A 24050-nucleotide genomic window follows, 5' to 3' on the forward strand; every position below is an offset into this window, starting at 1 on the left:
TTCATTTCGCTTGCGGAAGCAAAGCGACTCGGCTTGACCACCACCAAACAAATTGGGTGGGTCAAGGCGGTCAACTCCGGGGCCAAAGCAATAGAGGGCATGGCTTGTGGAGTAGAACTCCAAGTTGGACCATGGAAATGACCATCAATCTATATGTGGTTCCCTTGGATGATTTTCAGATTGTTCTTGGAGTGGAGTTCCTCAAGCAGGCGGAAGCAGCACTTATGCCACACATCAACAGCTTGTTTATTCTGGACGAACACTCCCCTTGCATGGTTCCTGTCTCATTAGCCTTGCAGATACTTGGGAAGCAGCTTTCGGCCTTACAGTTGTACCAAGAAACTAGCAACCATGAAGACAACGCCGCGTCAACAAGGAAGAACCCCTGTCAAGTACCTCACATCAACACTGGAACTGGTTGGGAAGTCATCACTAGGAAGAAGTCACCCCCAAGACAATTCCATTTCCAGTGCCAACGCCAATGCCAACGCCCATGTTAGCACTAACATCGGCATCAGCATCAGCTTCAACACCAACCACATCAGTGGAAGTCAACTTCACAGCAGAAGCCGCAAGCGCCTGCAACTGATGGGCCCAACAAAAAACCCAAGGCCGTGTCAAACCTTGCCCACATCTACTACCACAACCAACGGGGAGAGCGAGTGTCACCCAAGCCATTTAGGGACCACCTTTACATCATCCCTCAGGCTAAATCCAGTAGTAGCCTTGTGAGTCAACCTTGGGGAAAAATAAATGGGAACCAACACACTAACAATCCAAAATATCATTTTGACCTAGCCCTGGCCACAAACCTTCCAAACACCAAGATAGAGCAACCAAAATCCTACCTTGAAGTAGCCGGGCAAGGACTTACCATAGAGACTAGCCATAGGTTTTCCCGCCATCCATAACACATTGAAGACTTCCACCCATCATCATGCCTGGGCCTTGGAAGAGATAAACTTCTTGGAGCAGCTGAAGAACCTTCCTTCATGAACAACAGATCGGAGCCTCAAGCAAAAGCTAGTCTTCGAGGACGAAGACTGAATTGAGTGGGGGAGACTGTAACAAGTGTTCTCTCTGCTGCGCCCAAGTGTCATCCATCATGCCTATAACAACCACTCCAGTGTCCAAGTGTGTGCCATGGGTGGGCTATGCATGTACTTTTGTATGGGAGATTGCCAATGACACTATTGTAATATTGTAGTATGCTTTTTCACATTTTTGATGTTTCTTAATGTCACTCCCCCAAAAGCTTAACGTAGTCTTTGAGGGAGGTAGATAGTCGAGTGAGTTCATAAGCGTGTAAAGGTTAAGCACGAGATCCCCTCAACACTGTACTGTGTGCTTGTGCTTACCATTGATTAATGCAATACAAGTTACCTTTTGTCTAATCTGTGTGCATTCTTGTTGCCTTTTGTGTGTTGTTGCTTGCATTCGTAGGCTTTCTCGACCCGATTGAGCACCGCACGGGGCCTCATCGATCAACCCCGTGACACGTTGGCGCTTTAGTTTGATTGCAGGAGCGAGAAAGGGCAAGGCATCACAATGACACCTGTGCCCTCAACAACCCACTTAATGACTCTCATCTTGTCTTTCAGTTCGTCCAGCCGTCTTTTAGCTTCGACCAAAACCTTCTTCGGGTCCGCCTGAGGCGGCCTGGCCTCTTTTGCTAATTGGTTTGCTTCTTTATTGAGCTTTCGCGAGAGGAGCTGCCCCTATCTCTATCTAGACCTGTTCATGGGCCGGGTGGCCCGATGGGCCGGCCCATCCCAGCCCAGCCCGGCCCCCTGACGGGCTTGAATATGTTTATAGGCCCGCGGGCTTAAACTCGGGTCAAAAAGCTCGGTCCACAATAAATTCGAGTCGGGCTCGGGTTTTGTCAAAATAGCCCGGCCCAACCCGACTTAAAATTAGACTTTAAATGGGTTATGTGATTATGTCCATTTGAATATTTTTTTTGAAAAAAAACCCATTTGTAGGCCCATTGTTCATTTAAATAGGAAAAAAAAATCATTTGAATTTTTAATTCTAATTTGAATAGGGAAAATTGTAATTTTTTTTATTAGGTCGGGCTTCGAACTCGGGCTCGGGCTTTTTATCAGGGCTGGGCTCGGTCTCGGGCCTAACGTATTTCCATTAACGATGAGTAAAAATCCGACCCGAGCCCGGCCCGGCCCAGCCCATGAACAGGTCTATCTCTATCTAAAGGGGGCCCAGTCTGTTTCGATTCCTTTTTGAGAAATCTTCGGATGTCTTTTTGATTAGATTGAGGAGCCTTCTTTCTGCCCTGCCGTGTATCCTATGTCATCCAATGGAGTTCCTTATTCATGCGGACTCTTTCAATCTACAAGAGTAGCCCGGGAGAGATGGCTTGTTTACATATAGAAAACCGGCTACAACACCCATAAGCTAGAAGTGGCTAGAACTAGGGGCAGACCAAAAATAAGACTTGGGAGTAACTGTGGTAGTTGCAAGAGATGATTTTGGTGTTCATATTTTGACAATGGATTCCAACAGAACTTAAATGAAGAGGGTATATTGGGTGGAAGTAATAAAAAATTATTTAAGCATCCAGATCCCATGTGGGTTGACCGCATTGAACTAAAATATACCCTCTAGGCCTGTACAAGTTTGGTAACCTGTTGTGAATGACATATGATCATGAGTATGGGTAAAACAGTATTTACATTCAACATTTTTTTTAATTGAAAAGAGTGGAATTAAAATGGTAACCTGCAGTGTCTCCCAAAACAGCCCAGGCAAACAGCCAAAGCGACCTCATTAAAATGGTAAGAACGGTTGAGTTATGATTTCATAGGCTCGTAGCTGGAGTTGGTAAATAAAACCCAAAAGCTTAATTATTCCCTGTTCTTTTGCCCCTTGTACCCTGGCCATAGCATACCTTGTGTAAAGTGTGAACCAAAACTGGGTTGGAAGAAAACAGGTGATCCTTACCTGTTTGATAAAACGTTTGAATGTGGTCAGTTGATAAATCCCCTCCCTTTGCCTGGCTTAGTGGCGTTTCTTGGGCATCACTTCCGTAATCTCTTGTAAAGCTTGATGAGGTGTTGATGGGTTGTTACGCACACGCATGCTATGACACGACCCAAGACTTGGTCCTCACTTTCCATCCCTGGGAGTTATTTTCACATGATAAACAAGGAATCTAGATTGCGAAGATTTCCTTATCTTTAACTAGAGTTCCCTTTTCAACAAATTACCACCATGTTTAGTTTCCTTCTTTATGCATTCTTTGATCTGGATTAGAAAATCTTTTATCTGTAACGAGTTCATATCGACCACGGTGAGAGATTCTATACTTTTTACAAACCACGGATGAGTAAGCTGAGCATCATTTGAACTTGTTGGTTTTTATGTAGCAATCTGTTACGAACGAGAGATGATAGGAACCGACCAAATGAATGAATGGTTGCCGTTGTCTCTTGCCTTGCACCGCCATCTACAGTTTTTGCTCTGGACCTCCTCTACAAGCTCTGGAGATGCCAAATTTCTGTCAAGTCATCGTCTTGGAGAATTTAGATAAAAGTTTACGAGCAAAGCAAATGCGATCCATCTTCTATCTTTGAATATTCTCTTCTTAGTTATTTCGTGGCTGTGGCTTCATTCTTTAAAATTTTAAATTGGGATTTACAGGGTCGGTGTCCATGGTAAATGATCACCCTGTTTCTTCAGATATTTTCTTCTTAGTTCTTTAGTAGCTGTGACTTCATTCTTTAAAATTTTAAATTAGGATTTGCAGGGTTGGTGTCTCAAAGTAAAAGATGCCCCTGTTTCACGTTTTTACAAAGGGGGGTATAAGTGTTTTTTCATTCAAACTGTTTAAAATATTTGTAAGAAGGTATATTTAAATCTATTTGAAAAACTCATAATACTTTGAAGTTAAATTATTAAGGCCAAGTTTAGGATTTTTTATTTAAATCTATTTGAGAAACTCATAATACTTTGACATCCAATTTTTCAAGTGTTTATTAAGAAAACACTTATTTAATATTGGATATTTAACGGTTTTTTTTTAATAAGCAATTATTTCTTATTGGACATTTAAAAAGAAGAATAAATTGGCGTTCATGAAAAAAAAAATGAGTACCAGAGTTGGAGCCATGTTCGTTGTTCGGTTGAAGAAGAGAAAAAAAAAAAAAAAATAGAAGGGCTTCTAACCGATAGAGGCAACTTTTTGTCTTAAATATCAATAAAAATAATATTTTGTATATAATAATTAAAAATAAAATAACTTTTTTTTTTTAAATATCGGATAATGACATTGTTGCTCGTCTTCTTCCTCTATCTCTACATCTGTATTCATGCAAACTAAAGTTGAAGAGGCTGACGTTTCCATGTTTTAATGGGGTCGCAAGGAAAAATTAATGCTTGTAAACAACGACTGATGCAACTCTTATCAGGTGGGATCCATGTTTCCAACTTTGTCTTTTAGCTTGTTGCATGGTTTGCAATACTTGATGTTTTACCGGCATTTTTTCTTTTTTCCTGAGTGAGGACGTCAATGGTTGGACTTAGCTAAAATCCACTCATTATATGTTTGCCAAATTGACAAACGGCACGATTGATGAAGAGAAAAGTTGTTATGCGAAGATCGAGAGTCGAGACTTACTGGAACTGCTGTCTCTAGCGCTGGATGGAGTAGAGGCGGTCACTGCCGATGCAGAATTGGCAACATCTGAAATCATTACTTTTATCCGAAATGCTATCAATGCGTCCATCTGTTTCTTCAACATGTTCATTTCCTTCATCACCTCCTCCACCTTATCCCAGTTGAAGACATTCACCTTGTTGATTTGTCATCCAGTCTTCTGAAGTAGACGAGCAACAGTGGGAATTCGTCATCCCTCCCCTTATCCCTGTAGAAGGTATTCATCATATCCCTGTAGAAGATACTAGAACACCACGAATCAACGTTTTAAAAAACGATTTGGAATTGTTCTGAGCACCAGTTTCTATGTCAATGGCTTGATCGTTCGGTTTGAATTGATAACCCGTTCTGATAGCAAAATAAAAAATGAAATAGTCAAAACTGTTGAACGGGGTTATAGGTTGACGGTTCAATCCCCTGGGTCAAGGTTTGTTGATTTTTTTAATGGTTTTCAACAAGATTCTAGGTTTTGGATAAAACAAAACTGATTGCTTGAATGATTCCTGAGCCCAACGGTCCAACTGTCCGGATCAATGATGGTTCAAAAATGTTGCTATGAATTAGATCATTAAATTCTTCTTTGCACAGGGAATCGTTTCTTTGTTAGTGGAGGAAGACGAGCATAAGTGTGGAGTGCCCTTATTTGATATTAAAAAAAAGTTATCATATTCTAATTATTATATAAAAATTGTTATTTTTAATGATATTAAGAGCAAAAAGTTGTCCTTGTCGGTTAGAGATTACCTCAATGCACAAGCTTCTAGTTTGAACTTGGAGTAGTGCTGCCACTACTATAAAGTCTAAAAAGAAAAGTAGAGAAGAAATCTTCACCAACAGGGGAAGCCTTATGTTCTTTGAGTAAAGTAAGGGACAATTTGGGCATTTTGAAATAAAACCAGGGAGTGTTTTGGAAGTAAAATTTCGAACAAGTGCTTATTGTATAAGGACTTAATTTGAGCTAATTTCCCAAATGCCAATATGTGCTTATTGGTGTGGTTCCGGTTCAAAATAAATGCTTTCAAATAAGCACTTTTTAACATGGTTGTCAAAACCAGACTGGACTGGATGGTGGGACCAGAAAAACCAGGAACCGGTCATCCATTTTTCCCCAAAACCATTGTTTTTGGTCAGCAAACCGCTAAACCATCCGATTAACCATTCGAACCGTTCAAACAATTTTGACCATTTTTCAGTTTTTTTAATTTTTTTGTCAGAACAGACTGGCCGTTTGGATCAAACAGTCAGACCGTTCGAACCAGTAACCGGACCCCTGACCATTTCGGTTTTAAAAACCATGCTTTTTAAACATTCCCAAACTTGACTTAAACCTCAGGATATGTTTCTAGTCTTTTGTCCTTTTCCAAACTTTGTTCTGATTCTTCGAGCGATGCAAGCTCTAACGAATTCAAGCATGCTTCTGGCAACTCTGTATTACTTGCTACATAACTAATCACAGGTGAATACACTAATGTTCCATTATCACATAACCAATCACAAGTGAATATACTGATGTTCCATATACTGGTATGTTCACTTGTGATTGGTTTCGTAGCAAGTGATACACCAGTGCTAGCAACCGATTCCGAACCCATTATTTGTTCTTAATTTCTAACCTTCTCTCGATGGAGAATTATGATACTTCAATGGACATTTTTGTCAATACAGCTATGAGAAGGAAAATGCACCAAGAACGCTTAGTAGTAGAAAATCAGATTTGTTCTTCAGGAGATTGCCGCCACAAATTGGAAACATCACTCCATAAATGACAACAAAAGATTGCAAAATCGAAAGTAACTTGAGGGAATTAGAATATCTTATTAATAAAACAAGTTCCAACACTCTTATCAAATATGATCTGACATCGCACATCTCACTATAATATTGGGATTCATCATAAAAGGAATCCGGATCTCCTGTCCACACAAACTCTGTCTACATTTATTACAGTCACAAATGGAGAACATCTCATCCTCTACATAGTATTATGCAAGAGAGATGTTCCCAAGATGGACTCCTTCTGGGCGCACTCTCAAAGTTAACACAGAAGGCAGTTTCTCTAACGGCAAAAGTGGTTTTGGTTTTTTTGGTCTTTTCTTTTGGGTAGCTGTGCTTTGTGTAAAGTTGTTATCCCTCTTTTAGATGAACTCTTAGCCATTAAACAGTATTGTTTGGCAGCTGTTAGGCGCTGAGTTTTCAGAACTTAATTGTAGAGAGTGATAATCAGACAGTGGTTAAAGTTTTACAATCAAGGTCTTTTGGACAACACCCCCAAATTCGGAGTTTGCTTACTGATATTTACGGTCTTCTTCCAGCTGGTACTCTCTTCAGCTTTATACGCAGAGAAGCTAATGCATCAGAGCTTCAGTAGATCATCCCCTTATGCTGCGTTTGGAAATGATGCAAATAGAGTGTAAATTTCAGTTTAGTATAAATTTGTATTATGGTTTATTTTTGCCTGTGTTTGGTAACATTATTTATATTTTGACAAATGGCATATTAATGCATATTTACATTGATAATAAGATATAAAAGTATATCAATAAGAAAATGTAAATTTGCATTCAAAGGTTTTAGATAAAAAAAATATATATATGCTTTATTGAAATTCATATTTGCATTCATTACCGCTAAAAGCCTGTTTGATAGAAAGTAAATTTGTCGATGCAAATTTAACCTGATTTTACAATTTATATGAACCATTTTAGACTCTATATATTTACATTCACACTTATTTGCATCACTTTCAAACACATACTTAGGATGTTCTCTTTCTGTTAGTTTTGCTGTTATTTGTTTCTTTGTTTTCTGTTATTTGTTTGATTTAAAAAAATAAATAAATAAATCATGTAGGGTGTTTGAATGTGTTTTATTGGCAGGAGATTTAGTGTGAGGAGCGCTTAGTGAGCAGCAGAGATCCGGGGACGGCGATGGATGCATTATTGAGTGGTCAAATGGACGGTAGCACCGTGTGTCCACTTTCTTCAGGATAGGTATTTTTGTCATTTCAACCATAACCAAGTTCACTTTATCCAAAATGCATTAACACGTGTTAATTTTGTTCCACCTGTCTTTGGCATCCAAAAAGCATTAATAACACGTCTCCCTCCCTACTCTTTCAGCTTTCCTCATGAAATTTGAAGCCTCCCAGGAGAATCAATTCATGCTCTTTGAGGACACCATCAAATACAGCTCTGCTCGGTCGATTTTTTTTTTTTTTTTTTCTTTTGTTGTCTTGTATAACTAAAGCAGGAAAGCGGAGATCTCAAACGCTTTTAGGGTTTTGGATTTCTTGACTTTCCTTGCAAAGTTTGCCTAGGGCCTCTGAATTTCGCCTGCGGGAGCTTATGAGAAGGGACATGGACATGGCTATCTCTCCCGCCTGTCTGAGTAGAATCTAAGATTAAATTCAGAAGTCTAATTTTGTTTTCAAATGTTTTTCTCTTAGTGGTTCCACAAGAATGTCACAAGCTTCCGAGGCTCGGAGCTCCGCTTATCAAACTGCACTCGCCCAAGAAATCGAGAAAAAACTCCAACGGGTGACGCCTCCATTCATTTTGCAATAAATCGTATGTGTGTCACAGTAATCAGGAAGTCAGTTATGTCCATGATTCATTAATTGATTTGTTTTCGTGTGAATTCATTACTGTTAAACAGTTTTGATGACACTTCGCAATCTATGTGTTGATTATGTGTTTATATTTCATGGATTTGAGTTAATTCGGGATTTAGAAAGGCGCACTCTAGTGAATTAGAACGGCAGGAGGTAGATTAATGTTCCATTAAATCTTTGCAGGCACTAGCTTCTCAATCCCAGAGACTTAATTTGTTGCAGGAACTGTTTGCTGACATAGCTTTAGAAGTCGACATCCGTGCCCGAGGTGAGTGTTCATTGTGGAATGTCATTCTTCTGTCTGTTATTGTATGGACCTCTTTTATTTTATTTTATTTTATTTTTTGGGAAATTTGCACTTCTGTTTGCCCAACTTTTTTTAGTTAAAAAAACTGTTTTTTTAGTTGTTTTCCATGAGCGTCAGGTTGTATGGCTATTATTTAGCGTGATATATTACTTCTTTTAGGCAGTGTGATATACTACCGACTGTGCCATAGTTGTCAATGCGACGCCAATGCGATGATAAGGCACTTCTTTAAGGGCCCCTATGTGCCTCGACTTACTGCTTATACAGGCGGTATATTAATTCTAGGTGTAACGCAACTTATCCATATCATTTATATTGCATAAATAAAGATAAAAGGGTATTGAACAACATTAAAAAACAAAATTTAAAGGGGTAAAATGAGTGTAGAATCCCCTACCATTATTAAATTTCTGATATGAACTGATTTACATTACATTACCTGAGTCCTCAAAGTACTGCAACCTTTGTGCCTCTAATGCAGATCTCACAGAACTTCTATGATCTGATACGGGTAGAAGCCCTAGTTGCCTGCAGTTATAACATCTATTCTGAGATGCAATAGTGATGAGTCTCTTGCATGTGTATCACACATGTAATGGACTCAAATTGTTAAACAATGAAATTGGTAAAAGAGAACTGTACTCCTATTTGTATTATTCCTAATTATGTATTACAAAAAGAACCCAACTGCGTTTAAATAGATGATTATTTGGGCCGTAAACCAAAAGAAATATGGAAACTACAACTAACCACATATCTCATTCATTTTATTACAATGTGTAGCATCCTATAAGATAAATTCATATAATTTATATGCTTATAGCCACTGGTGATTTTTTCTCCACCATCTTAACTTGTAATTCATACTACAATTTAAATCTAGATTTTAGAGTTCATGGATGGTTAGGGCTATGTTTCAATGGTATGTTTTTCTCCACCATATTAATTTGTAATTCATACTACAATTTAAATCTAGATTTTAGAGCTCATGGATAGTTAGGGTTATGTTTCAACGGTAGATTCTAATAACATGTTAGAGTCACCTCTATTCTGTATAGGCTTTAATTTTGATGTTCTGCTTTCTAAAACAGATATAATTATAAGCAAAGATGATGATGGAGTTTCTTCAGCAGAGGATGTTAACCATCTTTGCTTTTACAATGTTCTCGCTGATCATTATGTTATAGTGCCTGAGAATGGAAAACCCATCCTTGATTTGATTGTCCAGCTGTGGAGCCAGTCTTTTGCGTCTAATATCTTTGCCCTCCTTTTCCACAAGTGGGTATGTATTCTTAATTTTATTGAAAAATTTATATACATATTTTCACTAGTGAACCCTTCTTCCATAATGTATGTTCTGATATTTATAATACATATACTCTCTATAGTGTCTATATTTCTTAACTGACATTGACTAATGTAGACATGTGTCCCTTTGAAAAGTCAGTGTGTGGTAAGATGGACAGTTTGAATTACTCACATAGATGAGTTACTGCTGGTTTGAAGAGTAACACAAGTAAGACATGTTGTCCTGGCATATGAGAGATTGACATTCCATGTAACACTACATAAGATGTTTATTGTTATTACTATTTATATGAGCCGACTCCGTGGCAATGAAAATCTACATATAATCCTTCTATTCTATTTTAAGCTTAGAATCCATTGTGGCATTTCAACAAATTGAGAAGTTTAAAGGCCACTCTGTTTTGCAGTTATTTGAGGTTCAACCTGAAAATTCAGAAGTTCTCCTCCGTTATTCATCAGCCCTTGTTCAAGGTGCTACAAATGTATTCTAGTATGGAGATTAGAGATATGGGTATCAATTGTTGAATAACCACTAATAAATGTGAAGGTTTCTGGTTTCTTCAAATATAAATTCTGAAGTATTAGGAATAATTATTCATGTGCTTCTTTGTTGTTGTTTTTATTTATTTATTTATTTATTTTTTGGTGCTCTGTATGTTGCTGAAGGGTGTATGCTTACCAGTCCAAATTTTCTTGTTTTCTTTTTTGGACACATTTCTGCAATGTCACTTGTTCATAAACCTGAAAATGTTCCATATATAACTAAATGTTCATTGGCAGGATTGACATCCAAACAAATACAAGGCGTTTCTTGTCTTTGTTTCATGTAAAACATCTTGTACCATAAATTTCATTGCTCAAGCTTTATTTCTTTCTGTCTTTCTATGATTCAAGTGCATCATGACCAAATATATAATTGTCTGCAATCTCTTCCTTCTTTACTACCCAGTATCTTCTTGAGGAGGTTGCATTGGTACCGGCACGCTTGAATAAAATCGCCTTGCAGGTAAAACACAGTTGTGTCATGCAGAGCTTTCTTGCAATAATAATTTGATATTTGTGGTGTCTGAGATTCCATTGTTTGCTAACCCAATTTGTTTTGAAGCCTTGTTTTGTCGAAATTGCCTATTTGTTTTTTAGTGCTACAAGTGCATTGAAGTGCTCATTTTCACTTACTTTCAGGCCCAGAGAGACTTGTATCTTCTGCTTTCCAGATTCATATTCTTTTACAATTTAGGTGTGTCCTTATGAGTTAACAATAGTGTTTACTGATCTAATTTATCTACCTCATTAATTGTCTTGTCTTCTTGTGGCACGTAGTTGACAAGCTCGAAACTTTGTTAAAGCAATTTCCTGTTTTTCCAAATGCTTTTTTGGTTGGCGGTCCTGCAGACATTTTTGTTATTTAGTTAACAGATTAGGTAATACCTAAAATAATATCTTGAAAATGTGGCCCATTTAATCATTTTGTGAAACCAATTAATATAGTCAACTAATTTTCTTGTGTTCTATGTTGTTATGTTTTTTATTTTTTTTCCATGTTCAAAAGTTGAAAGTTGAACCAGTACTGCTTCATTACCTCTCTCACATGAAAGCCCTCGAAGGTATATTATTGTTTTCACTTCAGTCGCTCACTCGTGCATGTTGTGAAGTTATAAGATGTTTAAGATTGCCTGCATTTTATGTTTGGGTAGACTATTAGTTGGTTGGTTAATTTCTCTAGGTTTGGAGCTGAGGATGACAAGAAGTACAAGATTGAAAGCCTGCCTGTATAGTTTCACATCCCCTGGTGGTCCAATGTATCCCAACAAGAGCTGTTCGTCATGCAGCATGGGATACACTTGATTTGCTTTTCCCTGTAAGTAACTATTTTATCAATTCTGCTTAGCAGATTAGAGAATAGTAGAAAGATAAATATCTATACAATTTATTTTAGAATGAAATACAAGACTCAAGAGATGGGATCGTCTGCTTACTTCCCAGAGGCCACCACATGTTTTTTCAGTCATGGAAATTGTTTTCATATGTAAATGTGGATCCCTATATATCAGGCATTATCAGTTCCTGGCAAAAAAATTTCTGGCATATCCACCATCACATGCCTCTCACCAAGGTCTCATATTTTATTAGGGCTGTTAACGGGTATGTTGGTTCTCATTCTGTGAGTTTATCCCGATTAATAATTGGATCACTTCTGGTTCTTGCCTGTTCTGAACCAATTATCCAGTTAATAATATAAAGGTTTCCTAATTTTCTTGTAATTTTTATTATATTTTATGTCTAAAAGGGTCAATTTGATTGAGAATATATAAGATAACTTTGGTCAAAGATATTTGATTTATTTACATATAAATAATCTACTATTTTACTGTCATTTTTATTAAAGCTATATTATCAAAAATGGAAGTTTTAAGTTGTTATTAACAAAGACAATTATGGATGTCAGTATTGTTAGTATAATTGGGACAGTTCTAGGTCTATGATTTTTTCCTGATTAACAATCAAGACTGGTAAACATGGTTTTTAAAACCGACCCGGAGACCGAATCGGTTAGGGGTCCGGTTACCGGGTCGAACGGTCCGAATGATCGGCCCGTTCTGACAAAAAAATAAAAAATGGTTAAAACCGTTCAAACGGTTAACTGCCCGGGTCAGCAGTTTGCTGATCAAAATCAACGGTTTTTTGAGAAATCCCGGTTTTGGGGAAGAACGGAACCGGTCACCTGACAGGTTCCCGGTTTTTCCCGGTCCAGTCCAGTTTGAAAACCTTGCTGGTAAACATTGTCCTGAACCAGACTCGACCTGTTGACAGCTCCATCTTAGGCTATGTTTGGTTTGAAGGAAAATGTAGGGAAAGGTAGGGAAACCTTTACAACCCTTGTATTGGTTTCCCTGTGTTTCCCTTCCTTTCCCTACCTTTTCCTTCAAACCAAACATAGCCTTATTGGTCACTTGCAGGAAAGTCATATTTCCATTTTTCATACTTTGGGAAGTTGTAAGAACCAGATTAGTGGCTTTTCCATCTGAGATTTCCTTCAAGCTGTTGGCACTCGTGGTTGCAGGTTGGACGATATCCTCGGCATCTGATAAGTCTGTTCTTCCGGCTGCTATATCCATGGTACTGGCCCTCTTCATGTTGGAGTTTTATAGTGTCTTGCATCAGGGCAGTGATAAACTCTATCCTGAGAATATTCTTTTCAAGTTGGAAGAATCTGAGAAAACCTAAACATCCCTAAATGTAGAGAATAGATCGGGTTTCAGCAATCTCCGAATTTAGGATGGCACTCCTTACAGAGTTCACTTGTCTTTTTACTTTCCTGTGAGAAGGTTACAACTGAAATCACTTACAAGTTACGAAAACATATTTTGGGTTGATTCATTGCCCTCAGTTGAGCTGCTTTAAATCACTTACATGTTGAGAATATTAACGAGCACAAAGCTCACTTAATGGCCATACTTGATTATTATCTTCTTTCGAGTCTCAAACTAGAAATTGTAGCTTGGTTTCGTCCTGGATCCGACATACTTGATGATATTCTCGATTTCTTTGGTTCGTATGAATCATTTGCCGTGGCTGAGGAGTTGGTAAATCAATGTTTTACATTGAACTGTGAAAGTGACTTGCTTTTTAAAAAACATGATGGGTGGAAGAGCTTAAAGTTTTTACATTGAAAATTTTATGCTTGATGATGTTTTACATTGATTATAGATGTAAAACTTCATTCCATTTAAACGAATGCATAATTGAACCATACAGCAGATTGATAGTGTGTGGAGCCATGGAGCTAATTGAGGAGCAAAACTGATAATGAGCATCTACATAACATTGATCAATGGAGTTTTTTTGTGTGTGCGATGCAACAGGCTAGGCCGTTGTTAAAAGATGTGATTACATTCATATTTTCATAACATAAACTATAAAGGACACGGAACTGGTTAAATAGCGCAATGTACGATTATTTTTTGAAGAAAATTTTCAAAACACAAAATTCAAGGGATTGGGAAATGGCAGGCACTTTTGGCCAATCAACACATTTGTGAGAAATATGTTGCAACATATGATTCTCATTTATAAATATCAAATTTGATATTTTAAATAAAATCAAAACTTTGTATTGATCAACTCAAAACAGTTTTAAAACATTAAATAGAAAAATCTCACGCAAATTTATACTGATCAACTCATCAACTGAAAACACAAGACAACACCTTACCAAAAACCTCTTTAGTTCAGGACTAGTGCTGGGTCAATCAATGCCAGTCATGTCATTTAAGTTACTCATGATAAATACGAGGACAACTAACACATGACACATCTAAAAGCACCAAATCACCAGCTCGAGTGGTGTAATTGCAAGTAGAACAATGAATACATGTTTGTTGGTAAGTTGTTCGGGTGAAGGGAGCTCCAACTTGATTTACATGAAGTCGACCAATATCACCTTTTACAGGATAATATAGTTTTCACCGAAAGAACCAAATCAAGAGTTGATTCATTGGCGTGCTAGCGAATTATCCTCCAATAAATTTTTTAGCTTTTAAGTTTTACCCTTTAGACACGGGGTAATCTACAAGGCTACAAACCTACAACTAAGATATAAGATACAAGTCCAGATCTGCACCGCACAGCAATCTCACAACACATCTAAACCACACATCGGGTACATCTACATACTCGTGTTATTATGGGAAGATGTTCCAAATACACGGGATGTGAATTCAAGATGAGATCACATCAGTAACCCCACAAATGCCCCCGCATTGGAGCATCTCCCTAAGTTGCCAGTGGGAGATGTTCCCAATACACGATTGGGATATGCTGTGGGGCGTTTGTGGGGAACGGATATGAATTGCTGTCAGATCGGTGTGGCAAATCCCGATTCCTAATATTAGGAGAATAAGTATTGAATTGTTTACCAAAAAGAGGAGCATCAGTAATTCAGACGACGTTCAAATCTCGTTATACTAAGTTCTAGGCTTATTTTTACCCTCAATCTTCAGTCGGTGTAAAGCAAGTCTAAGCAAGGTGTGACGTTGACAATGCCCGACCAAATTCCACTCCAGTGTACCTCCAAGACTCCAATAAAATTTAGCTCAATCTTAAACTGTGCTTCCATGCCAAGACACGCCATTGTGTTTAAGGTTAAAAGACTAATAGTCTAATACCACCCATATAATTTCAGGAATCAAGATCTAGCATTTCCCAAACCAATTAAAACAAAGAAACTACATTATTTACAGTGCATAAAAAAAATGCCAAATGGAACCTTTGAACAATGTTTCAGATATATAGAAATTTTCACCAAAAACTGATGGGCAGTAAAAAGAAATTGAAATAAAATATAACTACCTTCAACTGGCATCCCACCTGCGTAACAGCGCATGATGATGAAATGCCAAAGCTCCGCTACAACTCAATATGATGACCTTTTTTCTCCAAAAAAATGATAGGGAGAAAAAAGAAATTGACAAAAAAAACTACCTTCAACTGACATCCCACCTGCTTAACAACGCACGATTTAGTGTTGAAGTGTTAAAGCCCCGTTACAATTCAATTTGTTGACATTCTTTTCTCCATTGTTTCTATCACCTGAAGGGGAAAAATTTCCCTGGCACCGCTTGTGTAAACAAATAAAATGTTTTGAAGAAAAACAGCTAATAAGACAAAAGGAGAGATCACAGAAACAGTCTGCAGCTGTCTATTAACGCAAGTACCATGTCAAATTCAAACGAGCAATAAAAGGCCCTGGCTCCATAAACCAGACACAACAATCTCACTGTATTTTCCTCCTTGTAAGAGTAGCATGTTGGTAAAAGTATACAACCTTGAGCAACGACGTATTTATAATGTTATAGCAGAACTATGAAGCCAAAAAAGTTCACCTTCAATTTATTTGCATTGCTTCTGAATGGTACTTCTCTAAATCAGCATCAAGATCTTCTGCAGATATCTGCTCACCATGGTCTCTTCTCCGCCCACGGCCCCTTCCAAATCCACGACCACCACCACCTCGAGACCGTCCCATGGCTCCACTTCTTCCTTGTCCACTGTTGCATTATCATATGAAATTAAGAACTTGTACAAAAAGATTCTACCAGATATAACTACATCACAAGCACAAAAGACAGAAAAGATGGACTTGACCAAATTTAGCATGCAAGAACTTTTTCTTTGGTACTAATCCCCTAACCATATGCAAAGAAAAATGACAACGGAAAAAGAGAGATGAGTGCTCGAGGGCAGTATCTTTTAACTCCCATAACTGGAAGGATGGTCCAACAATCAAAAGCACTTTATAAATTTAAGTAGATGAGAAAACCCCTACACCCTAAGGGTATTTACTGTAGCAAATCAGCATAAAGCTTAAAACAGACACATTAGAACAGAATAACAAATTTTACAAGCAGAGATACTTTTTAAATCAGGAAGAAAATCATGAACAATTAATTCATGATACAACTAGTTTAAACTAAAAGCCTGGAACAGTACGGTTGTAATACAAATAGAGGTATATATTAGTAAAGAAAAAAGAAGTGCATCCATGCATCCACCAGTAGAAAGCTAAATATTATTATTAAGTTGATGTGCTAGAGTTAAGCTTAAAATAAACAATTGCATGCATATCATAGGACGGAAAATATACAAAGTACCAACTACCAAGCATCAAGCCCTGTTAGATATTTATTGGTAATTTGATACTTTCAAAGGTGCTTGCAAAATATAAGGAGAATAGTATTTACAAGGAAATCTAAATGCAGGAAGCAAATTTGAGAGTTATTAGGATGAAAAAGAAAAATGTCCGAACTCCAGCTATTTATCAAAAAAAATGTCGCTGAGATAAAAGAGCATACCTTCTGGGAACACCATTTGGATTTCCAAAGCCGCCATTTGCAGCTGGTAGAACAGCAACAGGCGTCGCAATATTTGTCCCTACAACCTCAATTTTCATTGGCTTCCCATCAAGCTGAACATTGTTATACCTCTTCACAGCAGCTAGAGCATCTGCCCGGCGTGAAAAGACAACTTCTGCCGTCCCCTAAGATAAGGAATCCCTTTTATCTATGGCTAAACACAAAGAATGCTCAAAGAGCTAGACAATGACAGATGTTGGCAGGTACCTTCGATCTTCCGCTCCTGTCATAATGGACTGTATATCGTTTCAGGTCACCAACCTCTGAAAAGAGCTCCTGCCCAGAGTTCCAAAGTACAAATTTAATAAAGCTTCACTATAACCATTCATATTTTTTGGAAATCACTAAAAACTTTAAGAGAGAATTACCCAACTAATTTAAAATGCTTGGAAAATGTAACATCTTCAAGATATTAATTTTATAGATAAATGAACTGGTAGATAAGACAAGAATGCACTGTATTGCATTTTCAACCACCTAAAATTGGATAAATAGCATAGAAAAAATTTAGAAAGGCATGCTTACAATACCAAAGTTCAGCATATCCATTTTAAGGCATACAAAACAATTAATTCCAACTTTGACCACCACAAGAATTTTCCAAAGAAGAATGTAAAATGAGGTGGCAACAATCAAGAGAATAATTAAAGGAAATACATGACCACACAAAGGTGCAGAACGCACAGTACATGCATGGAGAGGGGGAATAGGCAATGGCCCTATATCCAATATTTACATGATTTTTTAACAGTAATGAGAAAAATAGTCAAAGAAAAAATGGTAGGTGAAGCCCTTTGAAAACAAGAATAGCTCAATCAATGTCACCCAATAATAGAAAAGTAATAACCCAAAAAATATGATTCCAAAATAAACACAACTCCAAAGGTATGATCAATTGTTATAAAAGTGTGAAGCAAAAAGATATTCCAAGAGACTGATGCGCAAGGTGCAATGTGAGGCATGCACATGAATGAGGTGATACTCCACCTTATGCAAGAGTATGCAAATCTAGAGTCTGAAAGAAATAACAATGTTTCAATGAAAAGAAATCTAGCTCAACTGATTAGATCATCAGGTTATTAATACAAATGTACATTCAAGTCCTACGTATGGCTAAACTATTTCACTCTTAAACATCATAGCACAGCCTACAGTATGATAAACCACGCAATCAATATCAAATTCAAGGATAATTCATCAAAACACATACACAAGCCAGGTGAAGTGCACCTCAGTTTAGGCAAGAAAAAAAAAAGTCATTACCAAATATCAATCCCAGCCATGCGGAATTCAGGCAAGAAACACCTCACAAAATGAAACTCACCTATGAACCTAGGGATAACTCAGGCATGCCTTTTAAAACACTTGACTGCTCAACAATATAACTCCAACCTATCAATTGAGTCTCAAGCAAAAAAAAAAATCAGCTAGACATCAATCAAAAAAGATCGGCTATAGAAAATCCAATCTTTGAACCTTTTTTTTTATCAATGACACTTTCATTAAATCATTAGTAGAAGATTTACAGGAGGAAGACAAACACAACTATCTTCCAAGAGCCATAAAGCGCCTCATAAAAGGAAAAAAAGAAGAAAAAATGACGACACTAAAGTTACAGCTTAGCCCAAAACAGCGAATCCCTTTCTGCCCCTTGTTTAGCTAAACCGTCAGCTAGGGAATTAGCCGATCTTTTAACCCAACATGTCTTAACTTCCATCTCCCGCACCAGCCACATGAATCTCCTCCTCTCATTGTTGTACTTCCATAAATCATTTTGATCTTTAGTCAGCCACCCTATCACCACCTCTGAATCCCCTTCAATTGTGAGTTTCTTGATGTTCAGCTCCTCAGCTTTCCGGACTCCTTCCATAACTGCAAAGATCTCAGCTCTAAGGGAGTCACCCACTCCAATTGGGCCTGAGAACATGGCAGATATGACCCCATTTTCGTCCCTAAAAACACCTCCAATCCCCGATTGCCCCGGATTTCCCCTACTGCATCCATCAAAGTTTAACTTCAAGAATCCACTAGGTGGGGGAGTCCAAGCCACATTCATTATTGCATTGGTCTGTGTGCAATTTGCAATTTCACCCCACTTCCTCAACATGTCATCCACGGTGTTATCTGTGAATAGCTCCAAATATTTCAACCACTATACCGCCCTAATATGTATGATAGCCCTCAGATCTGTTGCTCCTCTTTGGGTTTCTGAGAATATCCTGGAGTTTCTTTCCTCCCACAATGTCCAACATACTGCAGCCTTTAGTCCTCTCCACATTATCCTTCCCCTTTTTATTCACCACCTGAAAAAGGTAGGGAAGAAAAGGCCTTACCAGTCTAATGGGGGATTCCAACTGCGTCCAAATAAGGAAGAAGCCCAATCCCAAATTGACCTCGCAAAGTGGCAAGACTCTAGCAGGTGAAAACCAGTCTCCCCATCCGCTTTACATAAAACACACCAATGAGGTGACAAGCAAGTATTGGGTCTCTTTTTTTGGAGTAGATCACCAATGTTGATTCTTTCCAGATAGGTTTCCCAACAAAAACTACAAAACCCTAGGAGGTATTGCTATGCACCAAACCTCACCAACAGGGAAAGGGGGGAAGGTAGGACCGGTGGACTGACTTAAGACTTTGAAGAACGAAGCACGAGAGAAGATGCCATTGGGGGTAGGTGTCCAAATTCTAGAATCTGCCCTAGTGGGGTCTAAGACAACGTTATCAAGAAGTACAATAAAGCTCGAAATATTGTCAAGCTTTGAGTCCCTCAATCCCTTCTTAGACCCAAGTTCCACCCAATCCCAAAAGTGGAAGAGGACGGGGTGATGAAAGATGAGATCGGCTCATTTTTCAAATTAGAAAGAGCATACAAAGAAAGAAATTGATCCTTTAAAGGGGCGCTCCCCATCCAGGTTTGTTCCCAAAATTTTATGGAGTTATCGGAATTCAAGTCATACCTGATATTAGGGGAAAAAACCGGTAGCAGGTCATGAATGGCTTTCTAAGGAGAATTGCCTGTGGTCCTAGCTCTGATTCTAGCGTCCCATCCATTGTGCTCCAGCCCATGTATACTTGCCACTATTCTAGCCCGTAGCTTCTCCTTCTCCATAGGGAACCTCCACAACCACTTCCCCAACAGAGTCATACTCCTTCTCCTGATACTCCCAAGCCCTACGCCACCACAAGACTTACTCCTACATACTATCTCCCAACTAACTCTGTGATCCCTCTTCTCCTCTCCTAGCTCCCACAGGAAATCTCTCATAAGCTTCTCTAATATGTTAGCAACCTTCACTAGGATTTTAAACACCGATAGGAAAAAGATGGGTAAGTTAGGAAGCATGGCCTTAATTAGTGTAATTCTCCCAGCGAGAGAGAGGTGGTTCTTTTTCCAGGATACCAGTCTTTTTTCAAACCTTTCCACCACCGGGTTCCAAAAGCTCTCTCTCATGGGATTATCACCTAATGGCAACCCTAAGTAATTCAAAGGCCACCCCGAACCTTCACACCCCAACACTTCAGCACTCTCCCTGAGCTCTCCCTCCTCCAAGTTCACCCCACTATACAACTTTTCCCAAGGTTAACCTTCAAGTTAGACATTTGCTCAAACAGTTGTATTACCAACTTCAAGTTCCTGATAAAGCTCACATTACCGCCTTCACAAAATAGGATCGTGTCATCAGCAAACTGTAAGTGAGTGAGGGGAGGGGGGTTTCCACCCTCCCAACTCTCCAGCCTCTAATAAACCCCCTAGAATCTGCTCTGTGAATCAATTTCCCCAAAACCTTCGCAATTAGAATGAACAAGAAACGGGACAGGAGGTCTCCTTGTCTTATACCCCTACTGGCTGGAAAGAAATCTACCACTAGCACTGAATAATGACAACTCCTGGCACAACCCATGATCCACTTGCACCATCTAGCCCCAAACCCAAACTTAGTCAAAACTCTCCTCAAGAAATCCCAGTCCACCAAGTCATAAGCCTTTTCCAAGTCCAACTTACAAACCACTCACTTCTTCTTATCCCTCTTAAAGTTCTCCACACTCTCATTAGCAATTAAAATCTTATCAGTAATTTGTCCTCCAATCTTTGAACCATCCAAACCAGATGTTCACCCTGACCTCCCAAGATCTAGTCTCTTGAATGTGATGTCTAGGAAAAAGTAGGAACTCACTATGAATATTGTTGTGCACAGTTGGAAAAGTCACCAGGAGTGCTAACTTGGGAGGGCTGAGGTTAAGCTTTTGTCACATTATCCATGGGCCCAGCCCCTAGCCCAATGCAGTGTAAAACCTTCAATTTGGGTATCAAAGTGGCAACCTTAAAAGCCACAACAATATAGTACCACCCTATCAATTGATTCAATTCAAGCTCTAGCAAAACAATCAGCTAGAGATCTATTAAAAAAAGGTATCAGCTATAGAATGTCTGACCTTTGGACCATCCAAACAAGATGTTAACTCTGACCTCCTAAGCTCTAGTCTCCTGAATGTAACGTCTAGTAATAAATAAGAACTTGTTATGAATAACTAGACTCAAGTCATATCAGAGCTCCAATCCATCCTACAATGTGCACAGTTATAAAAAGTCACCAGGAGTGCAACTTGGGATGGATCAAGTTGAAAGTTTTGTTAAATTTTGAATAGGCCCAGCCCCTAAATGCAGTGCAGAATCTTCAACTTGGGAATCTGAATTGCACCCCTAAAGGTCACAACAAAGCCAATCAATGGAAGCATCAACAAAAACATTTCCAAGAATAAAATGCAAGAATCCATTATGAAGAACCAAGTTTAGTGCAGAATCCACTCCGGCTCACCTGCCTCCACTTCAACAAGGCCCCCCCTTTCAACTAGTGCTATGCATCTTTGTTCTTCTTAGTATAAAAGATTTTTATTAAAAATAATCTTAAACGAGATCCATTGTGAAGAGATGATTGCACTTTCTGAAAATGAAACAATGCAGTCCTAGCGAAGCCCACACAAAATGAGCAAACAAGGACATTCAGAACCATAATCCTCGGACAACACTAATTACAATCATTTTATATATTCAGGTCCAGCGGGATTTAAAGGATAAAAAAATCCTGAAAGTACAGAGACAATAATGAGGGTAAGGGAAATGAAATCAGCTTATTCGTGAAATTATGACCAGTGTTACAAAAAATATATATAAAAAACAAAGATACTCACAAAGCTATCGACCTTCAAAATACCTTTCACTGATCATAAACTAACCTTGATGTCCTCGTTCGAGACGCCATACTCTAAGTTGGAGATGTAAAGCTTGGTGCCAGTTTCTATTGCAGAAGTTCGAGCCGCCTGCGCCGGATAAGCCGCCGCCTGATCTGTGAACATATCGTGCTGCCATGCTGAATCGGGAGCTTGAACCGGCTGCGTATACAACGATGAATACAAATCAAAACAGCTAAACGAGATCCAAAAGAAGACAGGCATGGAACCAAAACCCTAACCTTGTCCTCGACCACGGGAATCCAACAAACAAAAAAGACATGGAACAAATATGAAATACCCTAACTAACCTTTCCCGTCGAATAAGGCGCCGTTCGATTAGCACCGCGATTCGGGAATCGACGAGCTGGACCGGGGCCTGAACCTCTGCCTCTGCCTCTGAAATTACCCCCTCCAGATTTCTTGTTGTTTTTTATCAGATCCTCAAGAGTCATGTCCAAAGCACTGGACATCTTTGAAAAAACTTAAATTGGATGAACAGAGATGGAAACGAATAACCAGAGACGCACGGTGAAAAGAATTGAGCGTTTTGTTGATGATAAATGAGATCAACTTCTGAATAACGTTAGGGTTTTGGGGACAGGGGAGAGGAGGTAATTAGGGTTTTTGCATGGAGGGACAGGCAAGGAGGGTGCAGAAAAATATTTGGGGGAAAAACAGATCCAAAGAGCAGAAATAAATCCTAGGGATATTTATATATCATATAAATAGAAATAGATATCCACTTTTCAACAAATCGGGTGTCGTGGTGTAGTTGGTTATCACGTCAGTCTAACACACTGAAGGTCTCCGGTTCGAGTCCGAGCGATGCCAGTATTGATTCTGTTCATATTTTTCATTCATATACACTTTTTCTTTTTAAGAGGTTTTGTCTTGTTTTCCTACTCTTCTCTTATTAACTGTTTGTTCCGTGTGAAAAAATAAATGGAGTAACATTATATAACCTAAGAAAAGAAATGAAAAAGAAAAATAGAATAAGGTTTTGTTACTTTGGAATTGACAAAACATTTGGCTTTCAGTTTGACCTATCACATAATTAATGTGGCAAAGAATGTCCCCCACTTAATGAAAATTCTTATTTCTTTGAGCCAAAAAAAAAATAAAAATGAATTATTGATTGTCCTAACCTTGGAAAACTCATAGGATTTATTTTTTTAAATAAAAAGGAAAAAATAATCTGGGTAAGATAATGGAAATGGAAAAGGTTCTTGATGCTGGACGATCTCGGCACTCCTAGTTGGTCGGGACTTGGTTCCTAGCTGTGATGGACGGCACCTGAGAGGAAGAGGAAAGTGAAGGGTTCCCAAGGAGCTTTCCCGGCGGGAACACTCCGATAACTAAGTTAGAAATCTGAGGAAAACTCAAGGAAAACACAGAGAGTTAAGAATGCTGAAAATGCTAGCTTCAATACCTTTGCTTCGTGAGGGTCGGGGTCCTCTTATACCAGAGCTCAGTCATATCAGGCGTAACCGCCACTGCCTTTGTCGTTACTGCCAGGACTGAGGTGGCAGGCACAAGCTGTTGCTGCAGGGTACGGACCCGTCAGGCGTGCCATGCTTTTCAGAGACGACAGGCATGACACCGCCTGGCAAGAGATGTGGGCGCTGCCACCAAATCCGGCAGGTATGGATGTCAGGCGCATCTTCCCTGCAAGCTATCGAGCTACTTTGCACCGAACTGCCTGGGTTGGGTTGCCTTGTAACGAAGTGCCGAGGTATGCCGAGGTGCTCGCGCTAGGGGCGAGCCTTAAGCAAGTACGGACAGGAGTCTCGATGGTGCTGTCCCAAGGTGTTTCTCCCTCGGGGCACTTAGCCAAAAGCTGGGGTGCTCCCTTCTTAGGAAGGGAGAGCTTGAAGCCCCTTAGGAGGAGCTCGGGTCCCTTTGCATGGAGGGAGCTCGGGGTGCTCCACCCTCAAGCTTGGGGCGAGCTAGGCCTTGCCTCTCGACGAGTTGTCATACCCATCGAGTCATTTGGTCGGGCCTCAGTGAGCT

General features: G+C 39.0%; 2 protein-coding genes and 1 non-coding gene across 12 annotated transcripts; 2 read left to right on the forward strand and 1 right to left on the reverse strand.

Annotated features, from left to right (window-relative positions):
- Positions 1–7791: 7791 nt before the first annotated feature.
- Positions 7792–13368, forward strand: LOC148870197 (uncharacterized). Of its 10 annotated transcripts, none has more exons than XR_016107765.1 (11): positions 7792–8267; positions 8466–8550; positions 9681–9871; positions 10305–10368; positions 10678–10723; positions 10847–10903; positions 11080–11134; positions 11218–11318; positions 11447–11501; positions 11621–11755; positions 12959–13368. XR_016107765.1 is itself a non-coding variant. In XM_088972337.1 (7 exons), exons 1-6 carry the CDS (start codon positions 8241–8243, stop codon positions 11740–11742), a joined length of 537 nt encoding a protein of 178 aa, XP_088828463.1. In that variant the 5' UTR covers positions 7792–8240; the 3' UTR covers positions 11743–11755; positions 12959–13368. The 10 variants fall into 10 exon arrangements, 2 of the variants coding, with proteins under 2 accessions (XP_088828463.1, XP_088828462.1); XR_016107760.1 differs by having other exon boundaries at positions 7792–8208; XR_016107766.1 differs by lacking the exon at positions 11218–11318.
- Positions 13369–15570: 2202 nt separating this feature from the next.
- On the reverse strand, positions 15571–22871 carry LOC148870198 (THO complex subunit 4A-like). Its single transcript, XM_088972335.1, has 5 exons — positions 22349–22871; positions 22044–22199; positions 17016–17084; positions 16749–16933; positions 15571–15944 (listed from the first exon to the last, which is right to left on the reverse strand). Exons 1-5 carry the CDS (start codon positions 22508–22510, stop codon positions 15782–15784), a joined length of 735 nt encoding a protein of 244 aa, XP_088828461.1. The 5' UTR covers positions 22511–22871; the 3' UTR covers positions 15571–15781.
- On the forward strand, positions 22798–22871 carry TRNAV-AAC (transfer RNA valine (anticodon AAC)). The gene has a single exon. It is a non-coding gene; the product is annotated as a tRNA-Val (tRNA).
- Positions 22872–24050: the final 1179 nt, after the last annotated feature.

The sequence above is a fragment of the Nelumbo lutea genome, chromosome 2, assembly GCF_056320005.1.
Source record: "Nelumbo lutea isolate HS-2025 chromosome 2, American lotus-T2T, whole genome shotgun sequence".
In the NCBI taxonomy this organism is placed as follows: Eukaryota; Viridiplantae; Streptophyta; class Magnoliopsida; order Proteales; family Nelumbonaceae; genus Nelumbo; species Nelumbo lutea.